The following is a 26,557-nucleotide window of genomic DNA, read 5'->3' as shown; positions in this document are numbered from 1 at the left end:
AGCTGATCTTCAAGAGGCTGTTTGCATTGGGTACTTCTGCGAGTACATTTATGTTCCATGGGAGTGGAGCTGAGGAATGTGATGTGTGGAGTGCCTCCCCTCCCAGGTTGGCACAGTTACATTTAACATACAGCAGTGGGGGGGGGGGTGCATACTGCTCAAGCATGGGAGCTATACTCGAAAAATTGTACTGAGAAAGGACTCTCGGGAAGGAAAGATGTTAGCTGCTAGCCACTGCAAGTGGTTCTCACCAAGGTCAACTGGTACAGTGAGTACTTGTTTCAGACTGCATCCTTTTTTGGTTTATGCTGTTTAGGAATGGTGTGATGATTAGCCCAGGCTCATGCACTGTCTGCCACTGCTAAGTGTGAAGAGCTGATGATGTTCAGAACAGAAGAAGGCTTCACATAACAATCGTTGTCAAGAGCAAGGTGCATTTCCCCTCTGTGCAAGAGGAACATGTAGTGACACAAATGTCTGCATTCCTCCAGGTGTATCCAAAAAATCAGATTGTCTCAGGCTAAGTGACTTTTTTTTGCTTTCCTCACTAGAGTGATAACAGGTTACTTTCAATAGGAGACCAGAGAAATGTACGGGATATATGCAAGACCGCATCAAGCTTTAATTTAATTTTGTTGTTCCTTTCTTTCTAGGATTGGTCTAGCCATTGCCCGACGCCTGGCACAAGAAGGTGCTCATGTGATAATAAGCAGCCGTAAACAAGAAAATGTGGATAAAGCACTTACAGAGTTGAAGTCTGAAGGACTAAATGTTTCAGGACGTGTTTGCCATGTGGGGAATGAAGATCATCAAGAAAAGCTAGTCAGCATGGTATGTATAGTGACATTAGGAGTGGAATTTTGAGAAAATTAACAGCATTATGAATAGGATGTCAAATTCTGGGCTTGGAGGGAGGGGGAGAGAGAGAGAGAGAGAGAGAAGCAGACCTGAAAATGGCAGGTGGTGTAAGTGTAAAACTGAAAACATAAGTACGTAGTTAGTGCTTGCAAGACAAGAATGGTAAGGAATAAAATGTTTCATAAATGAAGAAAACATTGCAGTTCAGGTGGAAAATCTGAACATGGGATCAGGACAGAAAACAGTTGGAGCAAATGTGAAGAAAAGGTGTACATACTTGAAGCCAAAAAAATAAGTGTGTTAAAAATGAAGGGAGAAACATGAGATAAAAGTCAGAAAATTATATTAGGAAGAGGCAGAGAGATAAATAGTATGGAAACTTGATGGGGAGGATGAGTTGAAAAGAAGGAATGTAAGTGGGGAAGTACATATGCAAAATGGTCAAACCTCCTGTGGAGGTCTGATATGAACTTCATGTAGGGCAGAGCAAGACCAAGGTAGGTCATAAATAAGACTGGCTAAAGAAAGATGATGTGGAATAACATTTGTATTTGAAAGATCTAGCCTGACTAGTAGAATACAGTAAACTCTCAGTTAACCGGCACCTGTGGGGATTTAACTGTAGTTTCCGGTTGCTTGAGAGTTACTATTAAAAATAGTCCTGAATAATACTGTACTCTATACTATTTGTTTGGTTTGACTTTTTCTCAGGTTGGGGAGAGAGGGAATGCATTCCTAACTTCCTTTTTAAAGCTCTAAAACCATAAGGTACGTTTTTGCGAGGGGAAAACAGAAAGTGCAACACATGAAAATTGTAATGTATTTATTCGATTTTTATTTATTTATTTATTTTTGCCGGCTGCTTGAGTTCTGGTTAACTGAGAGTTTACTGTAACTTAATGGTTTCAGGAAATATATATTATTATTTTTTTTTTAACTGCGGTTACATATACATATGGGATTTTATTTAAGATGTGTCAGAAGAGTGGCACCTCCCTGCAGATAACTGCTGTGCAACCGACCATGTGTAGCTAACTGTAAAAATGCAGAAAAAGCATGTCTGAGCAGCAAACGTGTATGTATGCTTTGAGATGTGAATTGGAGTGTTGCATACAAGTTTTTTTTTTTTTTTAATGCCTTTAAATGCATAGTCATGAACTTCTTGGGTTTTATTATTTTTGACTTTGATGTTAAGCAGTACTCTTTCATGAGTGAAAAACATGTGACCTGATTTTGAACACTGTAGCTGCAGGGCTAAGACCTTGCTGGTAAGTTCTGCTTGGCCATTAGAATTTTGCCAGACAGTTGAATTTAGCCCTGGGCCCTTCTTGATGCACCCATACGTAATGTTCTGTTTTTGAAATTGTCCTTTTCTTTCCATCTGCAAGAAAGTTGATGGCTTCAGGTTACAGTTTTTGTTAAAACGTTTACCCATTCATTTCCCTGTTACCTGCTTAATCTGTTTTATTAACAGAGAGATCCAGTGTGTTACGTGGCACTCAAGATACTCATTTTGGGCAAGAGTGAGAAACTGAACCTTGATAAGGTGCCATTTTGTTAAAGTAGACACACACACACACACACACACACACACACACACACACACACACACACACACACACACACACACACACACACACACACAGTCTTACATACTAAACACAAGGAACATTTGGAGAAAACCCATATGGGCAAAGAAAGTCTATGCAGATTCTGCTTAGTAGGTATCCCCCTAACATCTGTCTTCTTCTTTAGTATAGTGTTGAGTATCCTTACCAGTCACAGTGGAGATCAGGGTTTGATTCCCCAGTGGGGAGTAGTTGTACTTTTAAACTGTCTGAGAGTTGGCACGGAGGACTGAGGCTCTGAGATGCTAATGAGGTGTTTCCTGTGCTACAGGATTTGATTCCCTGAGCCTTCATTTGTCTACTGTGTGACCATGAGCAAGTAACTTAACTAGACAGTGCTTAGGGACAATTATGAATTTGAGCTAGACTCATTTATGGTATTCTGCATTGCAAACCTAGTAACTACCTGTGAACCTGTAATATTCGGGAGGAGAAAGAGCAAGGTTTAAGGGAAGGCAGGAAACGAGCAATTTATGTAATGGTGGAGTGAACAATAATTGTTAAAAAGAAAACATATATATACTGCATGAAAATAATGATGAAAATGTTACTGTGGTTGTTTTCTTTTCTGTTAAAGTACGTGTACCTATGTGATTTATTAAACATGTTTAAAAAAAACACACGAGACAGACAAAAAGAGAGCTGCTATGGGGTTGAAGATGAAAATACTGTCAGCATCTTCTATCAGCCGATATTACATAGACAACTTTTTGTCTATCCCATTATGTAAAGAGGACTATGCCTCATGTGAGTTATAGGTTTGACGTGACAGAAAAAAGTAAACTGTTGTATAAAAGTTGTTTTGATATGGCATGTAGACACTTGTAGTAGTGTGCGCTTTATACTCAAAATCTAGTGATTTGTACACCTCTAGTTTGAATTCTGGGTTATATGTGGAAAGAACATCTATGGAAAGGTAAAAATAACTTGTTTGGTTGAAGTAGTGGCTAGTGTGTGTTAACTTATTACAGGAGGGCAGATAAGGGTAATTTGTGTTACTTGAATTGGATGAGACTGTTCACCTGGAATATTAATGGGCTGATTAAGCGGGCTAAGAAAAATGGAATCACAAAACCACACTAACAAAAAAAGAATATCAAAAAACAACAGGCAGGTACCACTCAAAAAAAAAAAAAAAAAAAAAAAAAAAAAAAACTTTATTGTCTATACCGCCTTAGCTAAAACACAGCCTTCAAGGAGTACTAAAAAACGTATTTCTAAACACTCTTTAAATACACTCACCAATAAAACAATCAACAAATAAAAATGCACACATAATTCAATTAATGGCCTCCAGTTACAATTTGTATTAAGACCTGAGAGACATAAAGTGCCAGCTTTAAGAACAAAAATAACTTCCTTATACATTAACCTTTTCTTATACATATTTTCTGAATAAAAATGAACTGACACTCTTTCCAAAACTGTTGCTTTTACACCATTAGGGTCTGAACTATGAAATTGTGCAAAATGTTGTATAATAGGGCTATCAGTCCTCACCTTTTTAATATTTCTAATGTGTTCCTGTAATCTAATTTTAAACTTTTGTTTTACTTTCCCCAATGTAAGTTAAACCACATGGACATTGCAGGGCATAAATAACGCTGTCAGTATCACAATCTTATACATCTGAGGAGTGAAAAGAAATCCCATTTATATGAGAATGTCCTAACAATGTAACAACACACACAACAATGACCACAAGGGTACGTTACTTTAAGACTAAGGGAAAAAGAGGGAGTCACAGTAGGTAGATAAAAATAGATCTGAAGTAGGAGATTCATTTGTCAGCAACCTGTGGGTTATGGATCCAATATCGGATCCGAACCGGCATGGTTTATCCAGCTATGGATCCGAGCTCCTAGCTCCTCCCCTCACCCATAATGCCCTGCTCTCCCTACATGACCTCAGATCTAGTTTGCCGCGTTCATGGTGATAGCCTAGATTTCGAGCTCCAAAGCTAAGTGGTTTTTTTTTAGTACTTTAAAAGGGTTTTTATTACTTGAAAATACTTTAACTGTGTGAAAGTGTTAGGTTCCCCTTCTATATATTATATTTTTGAGTTAAGTTAACTTAATTTTGTGTACCCTCCCCTCTCTGGCGCGTAGCTAGTGTGAGTGTGTGTTTCTTTGGGGCCTTTAGTGTGTGTGCTAGTTACTTTTTTTTTTTTTTTTTTTAAGAAAAAATAAAATAATGTCTGAGGCCCCAAAGGCAATTTTCTCAAAATGCTCCGAGTGTGGCCATAAGCTATCCCCTGCTGATGGCCACACTCGGTGCATTCAATGTCTTGGGGTTGAACACCTCGCCTCTGGATGTTCAATCTGTGCAGGGTTCAACCCCAGGGCATTGAAGGAGCGGAGGTCGAAGCTGGTCTTGGCGGGACTCTTGCCCCCGGACTCGGCTTCGGCCTCCGCCCCGTTGGTAGTTACCGCTTCGGCGGTTGCTGCCTTACCTGCTCCCCCTCCTCCTCCCGGGATTCAAACTCCCTCTACGGGTTTGGAGGAGAAGGAAGCGAGGAAGAAGGACCGGAGAGAGAAGCACCATAAGCGGTGGGCCGAGACCTCCGTCTCGGCCCCGCCGGCTAAGCGGGCTTCTCCTCCGGCCTCTATGGCTGCTGGCTCTCCTCCTTCTCGGCTCCGGTCCCCATCCTTTTCACCGGGGCCTGAGGAGGAGGAGACCCGACCTCCTTCGAGGCTATCGAGGCAGTACTCAAGGCCCACCTTGGTAGCCTCATTGAGGTCTACCTATAGTCTCTCCGACGCTTATCTGGACCAGATGATGCAAAGGTTCATCCAAGCCCAGATGCAGATGGGAGTGTTCCTGCCTCCCTCCCCCTGGGGGGGAGCTCGACCCCATTTTTCAAGCCCATAGCTCCTTCTCCGACCCGCTACCCGGGCTCGGAGCGTTCGGAGCCGGGGGTGGGTCGGCGCCGACAGTACTAGGTACTTCGGATCCGACCCTGCCCTCGAGTGTTTCAGATCCGACCTCTCAGAGCCTTGCTCCGAGCTTTGGATCCGGGGGACTCGGTGTGCCTTTGGCGCCGTCCATGTCGGAGCGCACTGGTCCCTCGGATCCGAGTGGCTCGGCACCGGCTCCGATCCACTCCTCGGATCCGAGGGGGAGCCGACTGTCGGATCCTTTGGTCGAGGCTGGCTCCCCTTCGGCTTTTGATGTAGTGGAGAGGGCTCTGTCGAGGGCTTCCGGACCCCCGGCACTTGCTTCGGCTCCGTCCCGCACTCCATCTGCTCTGGGTCAGGCTTCCTTCACCCGGCCACTGGGACAGCCCGTTTCAATGCCCCAAGCAGTTCCTTTGGAACTAGACACTGCTTGTGAGGGCTCCTCGGACAGCCCCCCCGAGGAAGCACCTCGCAAGCACACGTGTAAAAGGAGGCACATAGACTCCCCCGAGTCTTTAACTGAAGACACGGACTTGGAGGAAGGGGAAGGCTCCCCAAGATCACCCCTAGAGGATGTCTCCTTTGGAGACATCATGGAAATGCTTCGTATAAGAGGTGGGTGGTCTGCCCAAAAGTCTTCCTCGGACGAGTCCGTGTTCTTGGAGGCATTCGAAGCGGGCCTGTCTATCTCTTGGGTGTCCCCTCCTGCCGACCCCCTGGTGGACCTTATTACCACCAGGGAGTGGAAGGAACCGGACACCGTGGAGCCAATCCCCAAAAGGCCAGACAGGATTCTCAGCCCCCCTGCTGACCGTGCCCACTGAAGTAAGGGACCTCCAGTAGATGCCATGTTGACGGCAGCAGCCACCAAGAGGGAACTCGCCCAGGAGAGTCCCTCAGTCCATCCTCCGAGCAAGGAGTCTCGGATGATGGACCGCTTGGGGAAGCGAATGTTTAGTTCAGCAACCTTCTCAGTGAGGGCGCTCAACTATCTGGCACATGTTATTAGGATGCAGCGCGATCTTATCAAAGAATATGCTGCATCCCCCCTGAGTCCATGTCGGAGGAGGACAAACTTTTGCACTACACCCGTATGGCCACTCTTCGGTCCGTGGCAAATACCTCTATGCGGTTGCTTTCCCATGCTACTGAGGGAACCGCTAGAGCTGCAGGAGTAGGCCTAGTCACGAGATGCCAGGCCTGGCTCCGCCATTGCGATTTCACGGAACCCTTCAAGGCGTCTTTCGCGAACGCCCCCTTTGATGGGTCTGCCCTTTTTGGCAAGACGGTTTGCGACACCTTGGTCCAGAGTGAGAAGGACGGGAAGACGCTGTCTGCTGTCGGAGTCCGCTTCTCTGTGCCCCAGAGGTCCTACTCTAGGAACCAAAAGGGCCAGAAGAAGATGTGGTTCCGGAAGTCGCAGCAATCCCAACCCGCTCCGGACAACCAGTCATTCCATGGCAGAGGAGGACAGGGAGGACGCCGCCCCAGAGGCAGAGGGGTTCCCAGGAATTTCGGGTCCAGAGAACCTTTCTCTGAACGGCCCGCGCAGCAACCCTGAGGGGTTGCCCGACTGCTCCACTCTGGAGGCAGTCGGGGGACGTTTTTCAGAGCACCTAGTGGCATGGGAGTTCATAACATCAGACCGCTGGGTCCTCCGCATTATATCCAGAGGATACAAAATCCCTTTTCGTCACGTCCCAAAGCTAAAATCCCTCCCCGACGTTCCACCCGATCAGTGGGAGGCCGCTTCAGCAGAAATTGGCCATCTGCTGAGGAAAAGAGCCATCCAGCCCGTCCCCCCAGACCAGATCGGATCAGGGTTCTACTCCAGGTTCTTTTTAGTGCCAAAAAAGACGGGGGACCTAAGACCAATTTTAGACCTGTCCCTATTAAACCTGGCAGTTCCTAAGGAGAAGTTCCGGATGGTCACTTTGCAGTCCATCCTCCCCCTTCTGGGAGAGAATCACTGGATGTGCTCTATAGACCTCAAGGATGCGTACTACCACATACTAATGGACAGACGATTCAGGAGGTTTCTTCGCTTCCGGCTGGGAGCCAGTCACTACCAGTTCAGGGTCCTTCCCTTTGGTCTCACCACAGCCCCCAGGGTGTTCACCAAAGTGTTAGCAGTGGTTGCGGCCCACCTGAGGCTTCAGGGGGTGCAAGTCTTTCTGTACCTGGACGACTGGCTTCTCACCGCCCCAACAAGGCATCTACTATCCTTGGCAAGAGACTCCTTTCTTCATCTAGCTCCCTGCCTAGGCATCACGATAAACATAGGAAAGTCCAACCTGGCCCCTACTCAGTTGATAGAATTCATAGGTGCCAGTTTAGACACGAGGAAGTTAAGAGCCTTTCTCACAACCGACAAAGTTCGGAATCTGCGACTCCAGGTGCGGGCCATCCTCCACTCCAGCTCAGTTCCGGCGGAATTGGTCCTGAGGGCACTAGGGTCCATGGCGGCAGCGATTTCTCTTCTTCCACTCGCCCGGTTGAACATGCGGGTTCTTCAGTGGACACTTCAAGTACAATAGTCATATCTTTCTCTCCCCCTGCATCATCCCATTGCAATCAGCAGGGCTTGCAAGCAGTCTCTCTCTTGTGGTGGCTCCATTCCCAGGATCTCCACGGAGGCCGCCCCTTTTGTGCATCTCCCCCTCTCGCCACAGTGACCACGGACGCCTCCCGCCTCGGGTGGGGGGGCATTTTGCGGGCCGGACGGTCCAAGGCACGTGGAACGACTCAGAGACCTCCCTGCATATCAGTGTTCTGGAGATGAGAGAGGTGCTCTTGGCGTTGCAAGCACTTCATGCCTTTCTTCCCCTGGGAACAATTGCGATTCAGTAAGACAACATGTTGGTGGTCTGGTACATCAACAAACAGGGGGGAACCAGGTCTTACCCTTTATGTCGAGAAGCCATGAGAGTGTGGGAATGGGCGATCTCCACCAACCGCTTTCTCATCGCAACGCATATTCCGGGTCGGTCCAACATCCTTGCGGACAAGCTCAGTCGCACCATTCTCTCCCTGTATGAGTGGTCTCTCAATGCTCAAGTAGCGAAATGTATCTTCGCACAGTGGGGAACTCCTTGTTGCGATCTCTTTGCTTCTCCCTTAAACACCAAGTGCGACAGTTTTTTCGCTCTAATCCCTCCTCCAGGGGATTCCCCGAGAGACGCTCTGGTGCATGCTTGGCCTCCCGGTCTTCTTTACGCATACCCCCCCTTTGCCTCTGATGCTCCAGGTTCTTCAGAAAGCCTCTCGGTTGGGGTGCAGAATGATCCTCATAGTCCAGTTCTGGCCTCGGCAGATCTGGTTCCCTTACCTAAGGTCTCACTCAGTGAATCCACCTTGGATTCTAGATCCCATTCCAGATCTGATATCACACCCATCGAACCTACCAACTCCGAACCTGGACAACCTGAAGCTGACTGCTTGGCTACTCCAGTTCCACTCCTAATCAGGACTCCCGGTATCTCGTCTCCCGTTAAGGCCATTCTGGTAGCGGCTCATAAACCCTCTACCAGAAAAATTTTCTGCAGTAAATGGAAGCGATTCTCCATTTGGGCGGAGCGGCAGGGTCTAGATCCCTTCACGGTTCCCCTTCCTTTGGTGCTAGACTTCCTTACCACTCTTTTTAATGATGGCGCCAGTAGTTCCACGGTCAAAGTTCAGCTAGCGGCCATTTCTCATTATCATGTTGGTCATGACTCTGGGCCTCTTATGTCTGCCAAATTATGTAAAATCTTCCTAAAAGGCACCTTTCTGCTTAGACCCCCTGTCAAGCAGGCGGTTCCACCATGGGATCTTTCCTTGGTTCTTCAGGCCTTGACCGCTCCCCCCTTCGAGCCTGCGGCCACAGTAGATCTAAAATTCTTATCTCTTAAGACTGCATTTTTAGTAGCCATTACTTCAGCCAAAAGAGTTTCGGAACTTCAAGCCCTATCCATGAAGCCGCCTTACTTGATCTTCCATCCGGACCGCGTATACCTCAGGATCAATCCCTCCTTTCTTCCTAAGGTAGCTTTGGAAGCAAACATTAATCAGTCCATCAACCTCCCTGTTTTCTTTCCTAAATATCAGAACAAAGGTGAGTACAAGCTGCATTCATTGGATGTTCACAGGCAGCTTCGTTTTTATCTTAACAGGACAGCTGGTCACAGGCAATCCGACCAATTGTTCATTTCCTTTGCCAAATTCAATCTGGGTAAACCAATTTCCAAAGTCTCTTTGTCATGCTGGATTTCCCAGTGTATTCTATTAGCTTACCAAGCTTCCAGGAGGTCCGCACCGGACGGAGTCCATGCTCATTCAACCCGGTCTGTTTCTACCTCAGCGGCCTTTAAGGCTAGGATTCCTCTGGATGACATTTGTTCAGCAGCCACTTGGGCTTTATCTCATACCTTTATTTCTCATTACAAGCTGGATATCACGTCTAGAGGTAGAGCATCCTTTGGCTCCGCGGTGCTCCGGAATATCCTTCCATGACGGCCGCCCAAGACTCAGGTAGCTGGGGACTCTGTCCCACAGGTTGCTAACAAATGAATCTCCTACTTCAGATTTAGAAGTTATGTACTTACCATAACGTTCCATCTGAGTAGGTGGATTAATTTGTCTGCAACCATCCCGCCCTCCTATCCCCCTGGCCTTGTCAGTTTCCTGCATAGAATGTGTTACCCTTTACTAGGGTATTTGATACAGGGCAAACTCGATCTGAGGTCATGTAGGGAGAGCAGGGCATTATGGGTGAGGGGAGGAGCTAGGAGCTCGGATCCATAGCTGGATAAACCATGCCGGTTCGGATCAGATATCGGATCCATAACCCACAGGTTGCAGACAAATGAATCTACCTACTCAGATGGAACGTTATGGTAAGTACATAACTTCTAATTATGAACTAGAATGTCTCTGATTTCTTCCTGTCCTATATGACACCCCAAGGAGAGGATAAAGTACACCACCTAAATCCTTAAACTTTAACAAACAATTCCAATAATATTTAACTAAATTTACTATTATAGAACTGAAAACACTTTAAGTAGTAACAAAATAGATTCTTCTTTTATCACTCTTCCCCCTGGTAGACAAAACACAGCCCTGCCTGTCCAACTCTCAACCATTCGTGTTGGAAATAGACCCAGCAATAGACCTATGGACAGCAGACTCCACCAGCTCATAATCATAACCCCCTAGAACAAAAAACAGAGCACATCCTGTTGAACTCAGTATAAAAATCCCTGTCATTATTACAAAGTCTCCTTAACCAAATACATTCACCATACGGGAGTGCAGCCAGCACATGGGGAGGATGGCAACTGCGCCCATCCAAAAACTGTCCCCATCCATAAATTTTCTGTGTACAGAAGTAAATAGCTCATTTTCAGAACATAAACGCAAACTAATATCTAAAAACACAATCTGTTTCTCCACTTGTAAGCCATGAAACAAAAATCCAAACCTGTTATTTTGTAACTAATCCAAAAATTCACAAATCTCATCAAACCCACCTTTACAAACAAAAACTAAATCATCAATAAAACGATAATATTTTACTACAAACTTAGTTAAATTTTATTCAGAAAATGTGTATAAGAAAAAGTTAATGTATAAGGAAGCCATTTTTATTCTTAAATTTGGCACTTTATGTCCCTCAGGTCTTAATACAGATTGTAATTGGAAGCTATTAATTTAATTGTGTGTATTTTTATTGGTTGATTGTTTGTTTTATTGGTGGATGTATTTAAAGTATGTTTAGAAAGAAGTTTTTTTAGTACTCATTGAAGGCTGTGTTTTGGCCAAAGCGCTAGAGACAATATATATATATATATATATATATATTTGTTTGAGTGGTTCCTGCCTGTTGTTTTAAGAAAAATGGAATGTCAGACTCATTTGAAACATTTGTATCAGTGGATTTCTGGCATTGCAGGAGGCATTAACTTGATGAAGCTGGGCATAAAGTACTGTTTTGCTTTTCACCCTGCTGCTGCCATCTGTCAACCCCCTCCAACCAGCTAGCACATTCATGCCCCCATTCCTGAAGTGAGACTCAACCGACAGGGACCGTTACTTATGCAACCATGAGGACTTTCTGATTTAAGCCCAGCAATGTAGTACTTGCCCAGTAACAAGTGTCAAGAGTTCAGCATGCACCTGGTTAGCAGGAGTGTTTCACTCACTTTTACAAGTAATGTACGACTGTCTTGCCACTATAGTAGCCAGTATTCCAGGTTGTTTTCTGACCTCCACTGGGGATTTGCTATGCATTCTGGGCATGTGCCTTTATACATTCTCCCCTGTGGAAAGCTTCCTATACGTGGGAGTTTGGCTGGGTATGCCAGTGCAGGACTCTGTAACTAAGACTTTTGAGAAATTAATAAAAGGGCGAGATCCAGTGTTAAGAAATGGAAAATGGTGAGATTAGAGTGAGAGAAAAGGAGTGAATGCAAGTACTTTTTTGATGACTCTTCCATTTTATGTGTTCCAGTATTTCCCTACAGATACTGCAGGTCAATTCAGTCATTTATAAATATAATGATCTGAGTTTGTTTGGGGTAATGCAAAACCTTGAGTGTCCCAGGAAAAGCTTTTGGAAAAAGACAGATGTATTGGGAGTTCTGGATTGGTACCTGTGCCATGAAGCTGTTCAAGTGAATATTTATTAATGATGAAGCCACATAAAGCTAAATAGAGACCTATAACTAATCTGTGGGTAATTATAAAGAATAGTTTGAGAGTTTTTTGCTAGAGTTCTTAATGCTTGTTTCAACACACAAGAGAATCTTAAAACAGTTGTTAAATGACAAGGACTTAAAATAATAAATGAATATGCTTTTCCCTATTGGATATAATAATAGTAATGATAATATAATAGTAATGGTGTATCAGCAGAAGAGCAAAAGATCAAACTAATATAATGAAAGCAGCTGAAATGCGGTAATGTGTGTGTGGCACCTGAAACTTAAATTAGGCAGAAATTTAGTCTAGGTAGTTTCTTGAGTTGGGAGTTTAAATGCCCTCAGCTTGGGTAAATTGATGGGGGAGCACAATCTATACTAATTATGCCATTCATGGAGGCTAAGGGACACCTGCTGATGACAAAGGAGTTAATAAGTAAGTCATTTAAAGCTTTGAGAAACTAAGATGTAAGGGAGCAAATTAAATGGAGCAGCATTGGGTCAGTGACATAGAAGAGGGAGTATGCTAAAAACTGGGGCTACTTTTTTCAGATGCCAAAATGAGGCTCTAAATCCATTAAATTTAGAAAGTTTGCCTGGAAGCCATTGCACAGATTTTAATCCAGTAAAAATGTGAAGGATGCTTCCTCACATAGATCCACTATGGTAGACTTGTAATACAAGGATAAGGAAGACAGGAGTATATGTTTTAGTCCATCTAGAGGCTCAGTATTTGTAAACTGGAGTTACAAGGGTTATTGAAAATAGTTGCAGGCTAAGGTCATGATACCTACAAAGTCGAAAATGCAGCTAGGTTATGCTATGTGAGTTAAAACTGACAAATATTATGACCAAGCATTGATTTAATAATGATAGATTCTAAAAAGTGATAAAGTGGGCAACTGACCACTGCTGAACTAACCGCTATAGAAGATTAGGTTTACATGGAAAGTGGTATTGTGAGGAATATTTTTGGCATAAGGTTGTGTTTAGATGGTTGATGTGGTATACTGATAAGGAGGTACTGCAATGCATTTTGGGGAAAAAGCTAACCTTAGCTCAGTAGTTTTCAACATATTTACACTTGGGGACCGGTGAAAATGGGAGAATTATTTTGGGGACCTCTAAGGCAGAAATGAAAAACATTATTTCTAAGGAACCAATGAAAACAATTACTGTTTGAGTGTTGTATGCCAACATAGTAATCTTACCAAATGAGAAAGATATAGATACATAGTATGACCATAAGAGTATACAAAGTGACAAATGCTGATAAATCATTGCCAGGATATGAAGTCTGAAACATCAGTCCTTTTTATGAGGAACAGACCAAAAATAGGGGGCAAAGATCTGGACAGTTGAGAGATATGCTACCTACCTGTTACACACACCTACCCATAGCTCTCAACCTAAAAGGGACAAATTCCAACAGAATCAGGGACAGATCAAGAAATAATCAGGAACAATTTTCATATGTTTGTATTATTAACTTGAGACATTGACATAATAACAGAACATGAGTGAATATTTATTTTTCTAAAGTAAAAGAAGTCTGTAACTAATTATTGTTATGTATTAAGTGTAATTCATCACCTTTTTCTCCAAAAGTCAACACTTTTAGGTGGTATTAAGACGGACAGAGCTAAAATTTCAGTAAAAATCAGGGACAGTTGAGAGGTATGCACCTACATACATCCCTCCCACGCGCACACAATTCCCTACACACACACAGATCCCTACTTTCCTATTTCTTACACACACACACACACACACACACACACACACACACACACACACACACACACACACACACACACACACACCCCTACTTTACACACACACCTACCTACCTCTTTCTTACATACACGCCTATGTATCTACCACTTAAAACCACACTCACACCTACCTCTCACTTGTCCGTTTGTGGTCTTCTGGCATTCAGATTTTGCACGCGGAAGACAAAGACATAAGCAGCCAGTCGCACAGATGAGACAGGTGTTGTGCGACCGGACGCTAAGGGCGTTCTTCTTAAAGAAAAATGCCCTTAAAAGCAAACCCTTTTTGTAATTAAACAGTAAGTCTCCCGTTTCACAAACCTGCAGGAAACTTCTGCAGGACCAGAGCCGTTCCAAGGACTTGCAGTTGAAAAACAGTGCCTTAGCGTACTCAGTATTTTCTGATGTTAAGTGACTAGAAATGCAGTTTGGTAACTTTGCATAGGACTTAATAAGAGTAGGGTTAACTAACTGTACTGAATAGTATGAATTGAAGAAATAGTAGGTGAAATTTTTGCTTTTAAATGTATTCAGAGCACTTTGGTTTCTTATTTAATGGAAGATGGTTTGTTTGATGCCAACTGACAACAGGTCTGAATAGACAAAAATCATGAGACAAAGTTGTGTATTTTTTTAATATGTATTTCACATTTTTGTGATGTCTTTGGTTTGCAAATATGTTTCTGTCATTTTTAGAAGGGTATATACAGTAAAGATTTACTCATGCTAATTTCATGAGTATAACTGAGGATTGCCATTTGAGTTGTGGTTGATATCATTGTGCTGAATAGAATCATACAAGAGCTCTAGCAATGGTGCCTCAGTCACTCTTATCAGAGATTGTTTGGAATTAATGTAAGGTCTAACTGCTTGTGTATATGTATATACTACTGTTGTTGAGATAAATGAAAGTTTATTAGGAAAAAACACAAACTTAATTTTCCCTGCAGCCTTTAGTTCTCATGTTGGGGTGTAACAAGTCAGAGACTAATGCATAACATAACTCAGGAGGTTGTTGTTTCTTTTGCCTTTTGTATGCTGCAGTATCTCCAAAGGTGTAATTTCTTTTACAACAGGAACAGTTGCTGGTCAAACCTTAGTATAGAGATCCACTGGCATTGATGCTTGAATTGCCTTCCCTGATTTGATGGACTCTGTCTTTAGAAAACTGGAGATGTTCAACAAACACACTGTTTTACTGACATATGGGTAGTAATTCCCTGCTACTCTTCTCTGGCAGACTACTAAAGCTCAGATTTCCTCCCACTGCCTGTCTGTGAGTGTGATGGACCAATCACCCTGCAGTAAAGATAGGACCCTTTCCATTTTCTAGCGCCATAGTAAGAGAAGGATTTCATGGAAGACTGCTCCTAACTCTGGACCTCTTTAGCTGCTGAGCTAAGATAATAAAACCTTTTTTATTTCCTTCCTCTGATTTTTCTATTAGTGCTTGAACAGTGTAGTCTACTGCTTTGACTGTTTTTTTCCTGATTTAGAAATGTTGTTTATGCTTGTTTTTTACGTTGAGTAGCACATTAAGGCTTATACTGTTTTTTAAACATGAAACATCTGTATTAAATTATCACTTATGATGTAGGCAATCATATATTTATATAAATGAAAACAAACCATATTGACATATTTTTAGTTGCAAACATTATATACCTTTCTGTATTGAATGTTTCAGCAAATTACTGTATCATGATATACTATGTAGAGCTTTTCTCCCTGGGCCTCCACTGAAAACGGGCAATTCGGACTTTCCCGGTAAACAAATGTAAAATAAATAAATAACATTCTACATCACTTATAATCTTTCCAGACATTGTTAGTCAAACATTACATAGCTCATTCAAATCCCTCCGACTTTTAAACCTCATTCCTCCTCCAAAACATCATTCTGCATGTATTGTTCTAATTTTTTTCTATGTACTTTGCTCCTACCCTTTTCTGAATATCTCATTTCCAGTTGTTCTATCTCTCTTAATATATTCAGTACTTCTAGTACAGTTGGTTTAGACATTGAATTCCATTTTCTAGTAATTGCTTTTTTGGCAGCCACCATAATTAGACTTGGCAAGGCCTTACTATGTATAGGCAATTCTGATTCTGTATCGTACCTCAAAACATAATTTCCTTAGTTATATAATTTTGCTCACTCAGTATTTCTGATAGAGAAGTCTGCAGGGAACTTTCAAAGCTCACCAACCCATCACACTCTCAAAAAACATGCTCCCAACTACCTCCCTCCTCCCCGTCACAGCCTTAACATTTGCCATCCAACCGAGAAAAAACTCTTTGGAGTCTACTTGAGGTATAAAAAAAACAATGCAGACACTTCCAAGCAAAGATCCCAAATCCCCTAGAATCTGCCGCACACCCAGGAGACACACACCTATCTCCCCATTGCTTCCCAGCAAATCTCCTGTCCAATCTCTTCGCCAAGTTCCTTCAAACCTCCTCTGATTCCCATAGCCATCATGCAGTATTCTGTATGCTCTGCTAATCATCCCCTCTTCAACAGCAACCTCTGCTCTAGAGTTCCACCAAAAATCCACCTGTGTTGGTTCCCCATTTCGGATCCCCCTATTTCTTTCTCTTTGCCTATAACCCTGACCATCTCCTGCCTACAGTCCAAATAAATTCTTGGCCTTCTCCCATTCCACCACCCCTACCTCTCTAATTATCTGCTCCCCCCACACACACCTTGGTTCTTGTGCCAGTCCCACCAAAAAACTCCAGCCCCCTCCTGCCTACTATTTGTAACCCTAATTGCAGTCATCCCTATTGGCAGAATCTCCTTTCCCCATTCCCGTGTTTGCTTAGTTTTTAGAATATTTCCTGCCACCCAAGGAATATAACATTCTGCATGGTTATTGTTATTCTCCTTAAGGATCTGTATCCAAAATCCCAGTCTCTCCCTACTTCTCGAGCTTCTCCCCTGTCTCATCATCATCCCCTTCCATTTTGAATAGTAGACCTGTGCTTGTGCTATGTATGGGAGCCTTAACTGCTTAGCTCTGAAATACTCCTTCACATTGGCTAATCCCAAACCACCTTGTTCAGTTGGAAGGTTATCCCACTTGACTCTTGCCGTCTCCGTCTCCCTTCAGCTCTTTATTAATTGCCATCTACAACTTCTCCTCTGGTTGATACAAATATGGATGACCTGTGTATAAAAGTAACGGGACTAAAACATTTTAACTGCTTGTATCTTGCTGTTGATAGCCATATAACAGAGCTTCCAATTTCTCAATTTTTCTATTATCTTTTGTTTAGTCTCTTCCCACATATCCTTAGCTGCTACAACAGAATCCTTTTTAATCCATACTCTTAAGTTCTTCATTTTAATCATGTATCTATAAATATATGTATTACTGAAACCAATTCATGTGTGGGTACATAATTTACAGCTATTGCCTTTGTTTTATCTTCATTAAGTTTGTATCCCAAAAAGACATGAAACTGTCTGAAAATGTCCACAACACTGAAATGTCCTTTTCAGATATAAAATAATATCCATTTTTTTTCTTTGTCAATCGTTCTAAATATAACGCAAATAACAAAGGTTAAAGAGGACACCGTTGCCTGGTTCCTCTGCTCAAACAGAAATTGTCATAGAGGAACCCACCCACTTTATTGCCTCTGATCCCTCATATATAGGTTCATAGATAGGTACTAGGTTATCGGCCCTAGGGCTTATACAGGCCCAGCCAAAAAGGTACCCTGGCTTTTGCCACCTAAGAAAATTATTTTCCTGCTCCACTGTTGAGCAGAGCCACAGAAGTGATCCCCGGGGTGAATTTCCTATTTCCCATCCAATCATCAAGATTTTTCTTGAAGAGTGCTAATGAGGAGCTTTGTTTGATATAGATAGGTAGTTTATTCCAGAGTATGGGAAGTCTCTGGGACAGGAATCTATCTCTCCAGCATGTTCTGTTTATTGTGGTGACAAGGTTTAGGTCCCTAGAGCGTGTAGCTCTGAGGGATTGGGATTTCTTTAACTGGAGCATGTCCAACAGCTCTGGGTTTGACATAGCTTTGTATGTTAGGCAGAGATCACCTCTGAGTAGGCGATATACGACAGAGTAAAGCTGGAGATTTTTTAGATGGTTGCATAGGGCATCTGTTTGAGGCCGGTAATCCTCTTTGTGAGGTATTTCTGCAGCCTTTCCAGTTGTTGTAGATGTCTTGTGAGGTACATACCAAAAGGAGCGTTTTACTCTATAATGGGTCTAATGAGTGATGAGTAGAAGGGAACAATGACCTCTTTTTTTCTGGATGAGAAACCTTTTGTGATGAGGTGTGCCACGTAGATGGATTTCCTGACTACTGTGGCGATGTGATTATCAAAGGAGAGACTACTGTCCACCTGTGTCCCAAGGTCTCTTATCACACTTTCGGTGTTAAGTATACTACCGCCTATGTTGTAGTTAATGGGTACAGAGTTTTTACCAAAGGGGATGACAATACACTTTTTGGCAATTGAGCTTGAGGCCATGGCTTTGACACCAGGCATCTGTCTCAGTGAGGCCTTTTTGTAGGATGTCCACATCGTTAGGAGTTTTGATTATGGCTCCTATTTTGCAGTCATCTGCGAACTTCATTAGCCAAAGACCTTCTGTGTTAGCCTGTACTTCAGAGAAGTAGATGCCAAACAGGAGAGGACCCAGGACTGAACCCTGTGGTACTCCACTTGTCACTGGTCTGAAGTCGGATTTGGAGTCTGCTTCTTTCACGGTGTGGGTTCTGTCAGTGAGCCAGTTGGCAACCCATCTTGAGACCTAGGGATTTATACCTAGTTTAGTGAGTTTATCTATAATTCCAGAGTGGAAGATGGTGTCAAAAGCCGTGGCACGATCTTGATAGGCTGTGTGAACCACCTTACCCTCGTCTATGGCTTTGGTGACTACTTCAAAGAAATCTATCAAGTTTAGGAGACATGATCTGCCTTTTACAAACCCTAACTGGGTGGGCTTCAGAGTTTGGAGATTACCAATGTCTTTGTTTATAAGTTCCATGATGATACATTCCATGGCCTTGCAGATCAGGCTCGTCAGGCTAATGGGGCGGTAGTTCCCGGGGTCCGTGGTACCTCCCCCCTTGTGGAGTGGGATAACTGTTGCTGTGCGCCATTCAGCAGGCCCAAAGCCGAAGGTGAGGCTATGATTAAACATGGTACTTAGGAGGGGTGCCAATTCGTTCTGTAGTTCATGTAGAACGCAGCCTGGGATGTTGTCTGGTCCCATGGATGCTGTGTTCTTGGCTTTGGAGAGTGTGGTTTTTACCTGTGCAGCTGTGATTAGAGGAACTTTGCATTCTTCCGGTATAGAGATGGATAATGGATCTATGGGATATCCTCCTAATCAACCTTATAATTTTATCAGGGAATGTAAACGGTTCCATTACCCTGCTCATAAAATATCTGCTTACTTTGTTGAATACTTTCTCTGCAACAAGACCCATCAACAGTTGCATTTTCTTACATTCTGCTTCCCTCTGGATCACTAATGTTCTGTTAATGTCAAATGTTTGCTTCTCCACAAAACCACATTAATCCATATCTGTCAATTTTGACATCACTTTTGCCATTCTTTTAGCCATTATAGACATAAACACTTTATTAACATGAAACACCAGAAACAACTTCTTGCCTTGGTTACCCTACCGATATTTTTGTGGACTTTCTATTAACTTTATAAACATGTTTGTTAATTGAAATGGACCTATGTGTAGCTGGGTCTGATGGGTCTTTACCATCTTTATTACAGCCACCACCACTTTCTTCCAGGATGTTGGTTCTTTTCCTCCTCTTAAAATATTGCTTAACAAAACCTTCCAGATCTTTATCATTTTCTTCCCTCCTAGCTTCCAAACCTCCACACGAATACCATCTGTTCCTTGGGACTTTTCCGTAGATTAGTTATACATCACCAATGTTAAGTTGTCAATCTCGCCTTCATTCTTGCTGGATGGGTTCGGAGCCGATCCTCGGCTCCGACTCGGCACTTGCTTAGCTTGAGAACTCCTTTTACCAGCTCGAGGCAACCCTATATCCCATGATGCAAGGCGGGACTACCTCAGATCTCGTTTGCCGCTTTGCAAAGAGGTCTCCTTTTTTGTCAGCTGAGGTAAGTTTGAGTTTTCAAACAGCTTTAGTCAGGGTTTATCTTCCCCTTTTTCCTATTTTTTAGTGTATAGTGTCCATACAATCACCCTATTCCCCTTATAGTAAAAATTTTTACTTTATAAAAGTTTTAAAAAATTTTCAGTTAGGCCTAGGCCTTCCTTATTAATCCCTATCTGTGTGTCTGTGTTTGGGGATTAATTTGTGTGACTGTTTTTGGTGTGTGTGTGTTTGTGTGAGTATTTTATTACTCTTTTTCCTTAGACTATGTCTAAAGAGGTAAAGGTCTCGGGCTTCAAGAAGTGTGACTCGTGCTGTCAGAAAATGTCTCTGACAGACGGTCACACTTCTTGTGTTTACTGCCTGGGGCCTTTACACCTGCAGGACTCCTGTGCTTTGTGTCACTCTTTTAGCCAGCGAGTCCTGCAGGAAAGGAGGAATAAGTTAATCCTCCGTGGCTTGCTAAAGCCGGAAGGTTCACCCACTAAACCTGGGTCCAGTAAGCCTTCCAAGCCATCCAAGGGTCAGGCTACAGCTTCCAAGCCTTCCCCGGTGGCTCCGACTCCTTCGGAGTCGAGATCGGCTCCGGCCGGAGCCGATCTTTCTCCTTCTCAGCTAGGGTCGGTTCCGATCGGTTCCGACACCCAATCTGCTGTTGCCTTGTCGGCTCCGGCTGGAGCCGACACAGTATCCAGTATCGGAGCCGAGAAGACTTCGGCTCCATCTGGAACCCATAGGACATCGGCTCCGATGACTTACTCCAAGAGGAGATCTCGGTCCCTGTCTTTGGAATCTATCCACTCGGCTCCGGGGTCTCCTCTTTTGTCGGAGCGGAGTCATCGGAGCCGATCTTCGAGATCTTCCAGGCTGTCTGACCACGATTTAGAGAGGGTGGTAAGCAGGCTGTTAAAGTCGCAGGCACTGGCCCAAATGCTCCATAGCCCGTCTCAGCAGACTTTGGCTATTGCTTCACCCCTTGAACTTCCTCCTCCGACTCCCCACAAGAGTTCGGAGCCAGAGCTTCTCAGGACAGCGACTGTTTCGGCGCCGGAACCGATACATCCTTTTTCGGCTCCGTCGTCTTCGGCTCCGATCTCCTCCTTGAGACCTTCCTTGGAGGGACCCAGTCGTCGGGTTTCCCTAGTCAGCTCCGAGGGGGCTAGTGGCATCGGACCCTTGTCCGACCCCGCTCTCCCTCTCGGGGCTTCGGCTTTGGTAAGCTCGGCACCGACATTGGCCTCGGAGCCTTCCCTCTCAGTGGAGCCGGGAATTCCTATTTCCTCGGAATGGGAATATTCCGGTCTCCCGGGGAGGGGAGCCTTTGAGATGATGAGGAGTGTCCTGGCTCCTGAGCCAGGTCAACGGTCCATCCCTCTAGCTCCTCCCTCTTCGGTGCCTGTAGACGCCTCTTGCCAGCCTCTTGCTCTCAGGCCCAGGGATCCATCGCCCCAGGTTTCCCCATTGGGAATATCTTCCTCTTCCGAAGTTTCTCCTGATCCTGCAGGGGAACCCCCTCGGAAGAGGACGTGTAAGAGGAAACACACAGACTCCCCTGAGTCTACTACATCTGATACCGACTTAGATGAGTCGGAGGGTTCCCCACGATCCCCCTCTGAGGATGTTTCCTTTTCAGACATCCTTGAGCTCCTCAAACAGAGGGGGAATTGTCCCTCCATTGACCCCTCCGAGGATGAGTCGGTATACCTGGAGGCTTTGGATCCCGACCCTCCACCTCCTGGGTGTCTCCGCCTTCGACCCACTTATGCAGGTAGTGGCTCGGAAGGCGTGGCAGCTCCAGATTCTGTGGAACCTGTCCCCAGGAGACCATCCAAGTTTATTACGGCCCCTACGGACAAACAGTTTCTTTCCAAGGCGTCTATGTGGATGCTATGGTGGTGGCGGCCACTAAGAAGGAACTGCGGATCCTTCAGTACCTGTCCATCCTCCTAACAAGGATTCTAGGACCATGGACAGGTATGGAAAGCGGATGTTTTCTTCAGCGACCTTTGCTATGCTCGCTGAACTACCTTTGTCACTTCACCAGGCTTCAAAGAGATATTCTCAAGGAACTAGGTGAAGTGGTCCAGGATCCTTCTGCTGCTGGGGCTCAAGAAAAGATTGCCTCACAGCTAGCAATCCTGAATTCCTTATCCAACTCCTCCATGCGGCTCATATCCTATGCGGCCGATGGAGCAAGCAGGGCCGCAAGCACAGGAGTGGCTCTTAGGCGCCAAGCCTGGATGCGGCTTTGTAATTTTGGACCCCTTTAAGGCGTCCTTCACCAATACCCCCTTTGATGGTTCGGCTTTGTTCGGACCTCAGGTGAAGGATACCTTGACCAGGTGTGAGCAGGACGGTAAAACTCTTTCTGCCGTTGGAGTCCATTTTCCACCCCTTCTAGACCATATCCCAAGGGTCAGAAGGGAGGGAAGATGTGGTTCCATAAAGCCCAAGGAGCTACACGGACACACGTGGTCAGTTTACCCCAGAGGCAGAGGGGTAACAATAATAGACGCCACCCTAGAGGCAGGGCGGGTCCTCAGAACCAGGGCAACAGGGAGTCTCTTCCTGAGAAGCCCTTTCAGCACCCCTGAGGTGTTGCCCGACTGTCCACCCTTGGAGGCAGTCGGGGGAAGGATTTTGCTGTACCCAGTAGCCTGGCATTCCCTTTCATAAGATATGTGGGTACAGTCGATCATATCTGAGGGTTACAAAATCCCCTTCGAAAGGTATCCCGTACCTCAACAATCCCTTCCAGACATGTCACCCGGTCAAAGGGATTTGGCAGAACAGGAGGTTTCAAAGCTCCTAGAAAAAAGAGCCGTCCAGACTGTTCCGGCAGACCAAGTAGGATCCGGCGTCTACTCGAGATTCTTTTTGGTCCCCAAAAGGACGGGAGATTGAGACCAATATTAGACCTGAGCAGTCTAAACAGATTTGTCAAGAAGGCAAGATTCCGGATGGTCACGCTTCAGTCCATTCTGCCCTTTCTGGGCAAGAACAACTGGATGTGCTCTATAGACCTTCAGGACGCGTACTATCACATAAAGATTCACAGGCGCTCCAGAAGGTTTCTCCGCTTTCGGCTAGGGACCAGTCATTACCAATTCAGAGCCCTGCCCTTTGGCCTCACTTCAGCCCCCAGAGTGTTTACCAAATGTATGGCAGTGGTCACAGCTCATCTGAGACGTCTAGGATTCCAGGTGTTTCCTTATTTAGACGACTGGCTCCTCTCTGCCACCACCAGGTGTCAGCTTCTTCAGACCAGAGACTACACTCTGCAGCTATGCAGGAGTTTGGGAATTTCAGTGAATTTGAAAATCTTCTCTGCGGCCTTGCCAATCTATCACCTTTATAGGCGCAGAATTAAACACCGTCAAAATGTTAGCCAGACTAACAGATCAAAGAATTCTGGACATCCAAAAATACGTTCGGATTTTATTGCAGAGCAGCAAAGTCAAAGCCAGGCTGATACTGAAGGTTCTAGGTCTTATGGCTGCGGCCATTGTTCTTCTACCACTGGCTCGCTTCCACATGCGTCTACTGCAGTGGATGTTATTCACTCAGTGGTCGTTCCACAGTCTTCCGATGAGGCACGAAATCTTAGTCACACAATCGTGCAGGACTCATCTGAATTGGTGGATATCTTCCCCTCTTCTTCATCAGGGCCGACCTTTTGTTCCCCCTCCTCTGGTTGCCACAGTTACTACGGATGCCTCTCTGATCGGGTGGGGGGGGCATTATCAGGGCAGGATGGTCCACGGGACGTGGCAACCCATAGAATACCATCTGCACATAAATGTCCTGGAGATGAGAGCGGTGCTTTTAAAGTTGCAAGCCCTCAACGACTTTCTTCCCGTAGGGACTATTGCAGTACAAACGGACAACATGTCCGTGGTCTGGTACATCAACAAGCAGGGCGGGACCAGGTCCTATCCGTTGTGTCGAGAAGCTCTCAGATTTTGGCAATGGGCAATCTCCTCTCATCGGTTTCTGATAGCAACGTACATCCCCGGCAGGTCCAACCTCTTGGCGGACAGGCTGAGCAGATCCATTCTCATGCCTCATGAGTGGTCTCTCAATCAATCTGTAGTGGACCAGATTTTTCTGAAGTGGGGCACACCTTGTTGCGATCTTTTTGCTACACCCCAAAACAACAAGTGCCCGATTTTTCACCCTCTTTCCCCTACCAGGCCAACCCCTGAGAGACTCTCTAACCCAGGATTGGCCCTGGGGACTTCTGTACGCTTTTCCTCCCTTTCCCTTGATTCCACAAGTCATTCAGAAAGCCACCGTTTTGAGGGCCAAGTTGATTCTCATTGCCCCTTACTGGCCTCGACAAATTTGGTTTCCGTCTCTGCATCGTCACCTCCTGGTGCAGCCCTGGCATCTGGACCCAGTTCCGGATCTCTTGATCCACCAGTCGGGTCAACAGCACCGGGCCATTCATTCTCTCAACCTCACTGCTTGGTTGCTCCACTTCCTTCCCTAGCCAGGCTTCCTATGATCTCTGATTCGGTCAGAGACATCTTAGTGGCTTCTTTAAAGTCGTCCACCAGAACCGTTTATGCTAGCAAGTGGCGACGTTTTTCCATTTGGGCAAATTCCAGGAATATTGATCCCTTTACTGCTCCTGTGCATTCTGTTTTAGATTTCCTGGCTGAGGTATTTCAGTCAGGATCTTCTTCATCTACAGTAAAAGTTCAACTGGCTGCTATTTCCAAGTATCATGTTGGCTTGCATGATCATAACATTATGTCTCATAGACTATGCAAGGCCTTTCTGAGAGGAGTTTTTCTCCTAAAGCCGCCGATAAAGCATCCTCCTCCACAATGGGATCTAAATTTAATGTTGGCATCCTTGATGTTACCTCCCTTCGAACCGTCTGCTTCATGTTCTTTGAAATTATTGACCTGGAAAACTATATTTTTACTGGCTGTCACTTCAGCAAGAAGAGTTTCCGAGATTCAAGTTCTCTGCATCCATTCCCCTTACTTGGTTTTTCACAAGGACAGGGTATCCTTAAGAACGAACCCGTCCTTTCTCCCCAAAGTTGTGTCTCAAACCAATATTAATCAATCCATAGATCTACCAGTTTTTTTCCCAAACTATTCTGACAGAGCTGAACAAAAGCTTCATTTTTTGGATGTCCATCGTCAGCTCAGGTACTATTTGCATAGAACGAAACAATTCAGGAAATCGGACCAATTATTTGTCTCCTATGCAGAAAACAGGAAAGGTCTCCCAGTGTCTAAAGTGACCTTATCCAGATGGTTGTCTTCCACCATTTCTTATGTGTACTCTCTCAGAGGCAAGCAACTACCTTCTAAACCGAAAGAACACTCAACCAGGAGTCTATCCACTTCCGCAGCCTTTCAGGATAGACTACCCATTGATACCATTTGTGCAGCAGCTACTTGGGCCACTCCTCATACCTTTGTCTCTCATTACAAGTTAGATTTGGCCTCCAGAGACAGGGCCAGTTTTGGTTCCACAGTTCTCAAGAGTCTGTTCCATTGAGCCACCCGGGATACAGGTGCTAGGGACGCGGTCCCATCCAGCAAGAATGAAGGCGAGATTGACAACTTAACATTTAGAAGTTATGTACCTACCATAACGTTCCATGTTAGTTGTCTTCTCTCGCCTTCTTTCTTGCGTCCCTCCCTCCTTCCCCCTGGCCTGGAGAGATCTTGAAGAGTTCCTATCAGGTTTTTTTCTCCTGAGCCTTCATTAGAGGACTCTTTATTATGAACTTGGGTTTCCTAAATATATTAGGTTAGTCCTTAGCAGGGTAGGTTAGCTACCAAACGAGATCTGAGGTAGTCCCGCCTTGCATCATGGGATATAGGGTTGCCTCGAGCTGGTAAAAGGAGTTCTCAAGCTAAGCAAGTGCCGAGTCGGAGCCGAGGATCGGCTCCGAACCCATCCAGCAAGAAAGAAAGTGAGAGAAGACAACTAACATGGAACATTATGGTAGGTACATAACTTCTAATTTTTATCTCATTTCCTCCTATCCTGTTAGTAATTGAGCCTCATCTACCTCTAACCTTGGCATATTTAATTCTTCCATAAACATTTCCATTTGTATATTTTCTTGATTGCTATATTTCTCTGCTTTATACAGATTTTCATACAATGTCCGAAATATTGCTAGTACCTGTATTGGGGCTGTTATCTTCCTTGCAATAGGCTCCTAAGCTTAGCAACAAACCTTTCTGCTTTCTGTTGCCCGAGTCATTGTGCTAAAAGTTTTTGTGCTCTGGAGTTATTATCAAAAAACAGTTGCTTAACAGCAGTCTTTCTAAACTCATGCATATTATTGAGATAATCCCTTGTTTTTTGCTAAGCATTCTGCAATTGCTCCTGTTCTTGTTCTGTGAGATTCCCCCTATTCCGTAAAACTTTAATCTTTATCAGTCCCTGTAATAATTCTTGTTACTTCTTAACCATATCTCTTTCTTTTATTTCCACCCTAATTTTGAACTCCACTTTTATTTTATCCCACTCCCTAATTATATTTTCAGAAGAAATTTCCATGTTCTGTAATAACTCCCATATAGTTTCCACTACCCATTCCTTAAATTCCGTTGTT

General features: G+C 44.5%; 1 protein-coding gene across 1 annotated transcript in view; it reads left to right on the top strand.

The window, feature by feature from the left end:
- LOC122790792 (dehydrogenase/reductase SDR family member 4-like) overlaps window positions 1-26,557 on the top strand; it is a 582,153-nt gene that overhangs the window by 69,566 nt on the left and 486,030 nt on the right. The window contains exon 2 of the mRNA XM_044058413.1: window positions 654-831. Coding sequence (XP_043914348.1) covers window positions 654-831 — 178 coding nt within the window. The remainder of the gene's footprint in view (window positions 1-653; window positions 832-26,557) is intronic.

The sequence above is a fragment of the Protopterus annectens genome, chromosome 16.part0 (assembly GCF_019279795.1).
Source record: "Protopterus annectens isolate FY-2018-M chromosome 16.part0, PAN1.0, whole genome shotgun sequence".
NCBI lineage: Eukaryota > Metazoa > Chordata > Ceratodontiformes > Protopteridae > Protopterus > Protopterus annectens.
The sequence above is the reverse complement of the archived record's forward strand: the minus strand, read 5'-3'. Positions and strand labels throughout refer to the sequence as shown.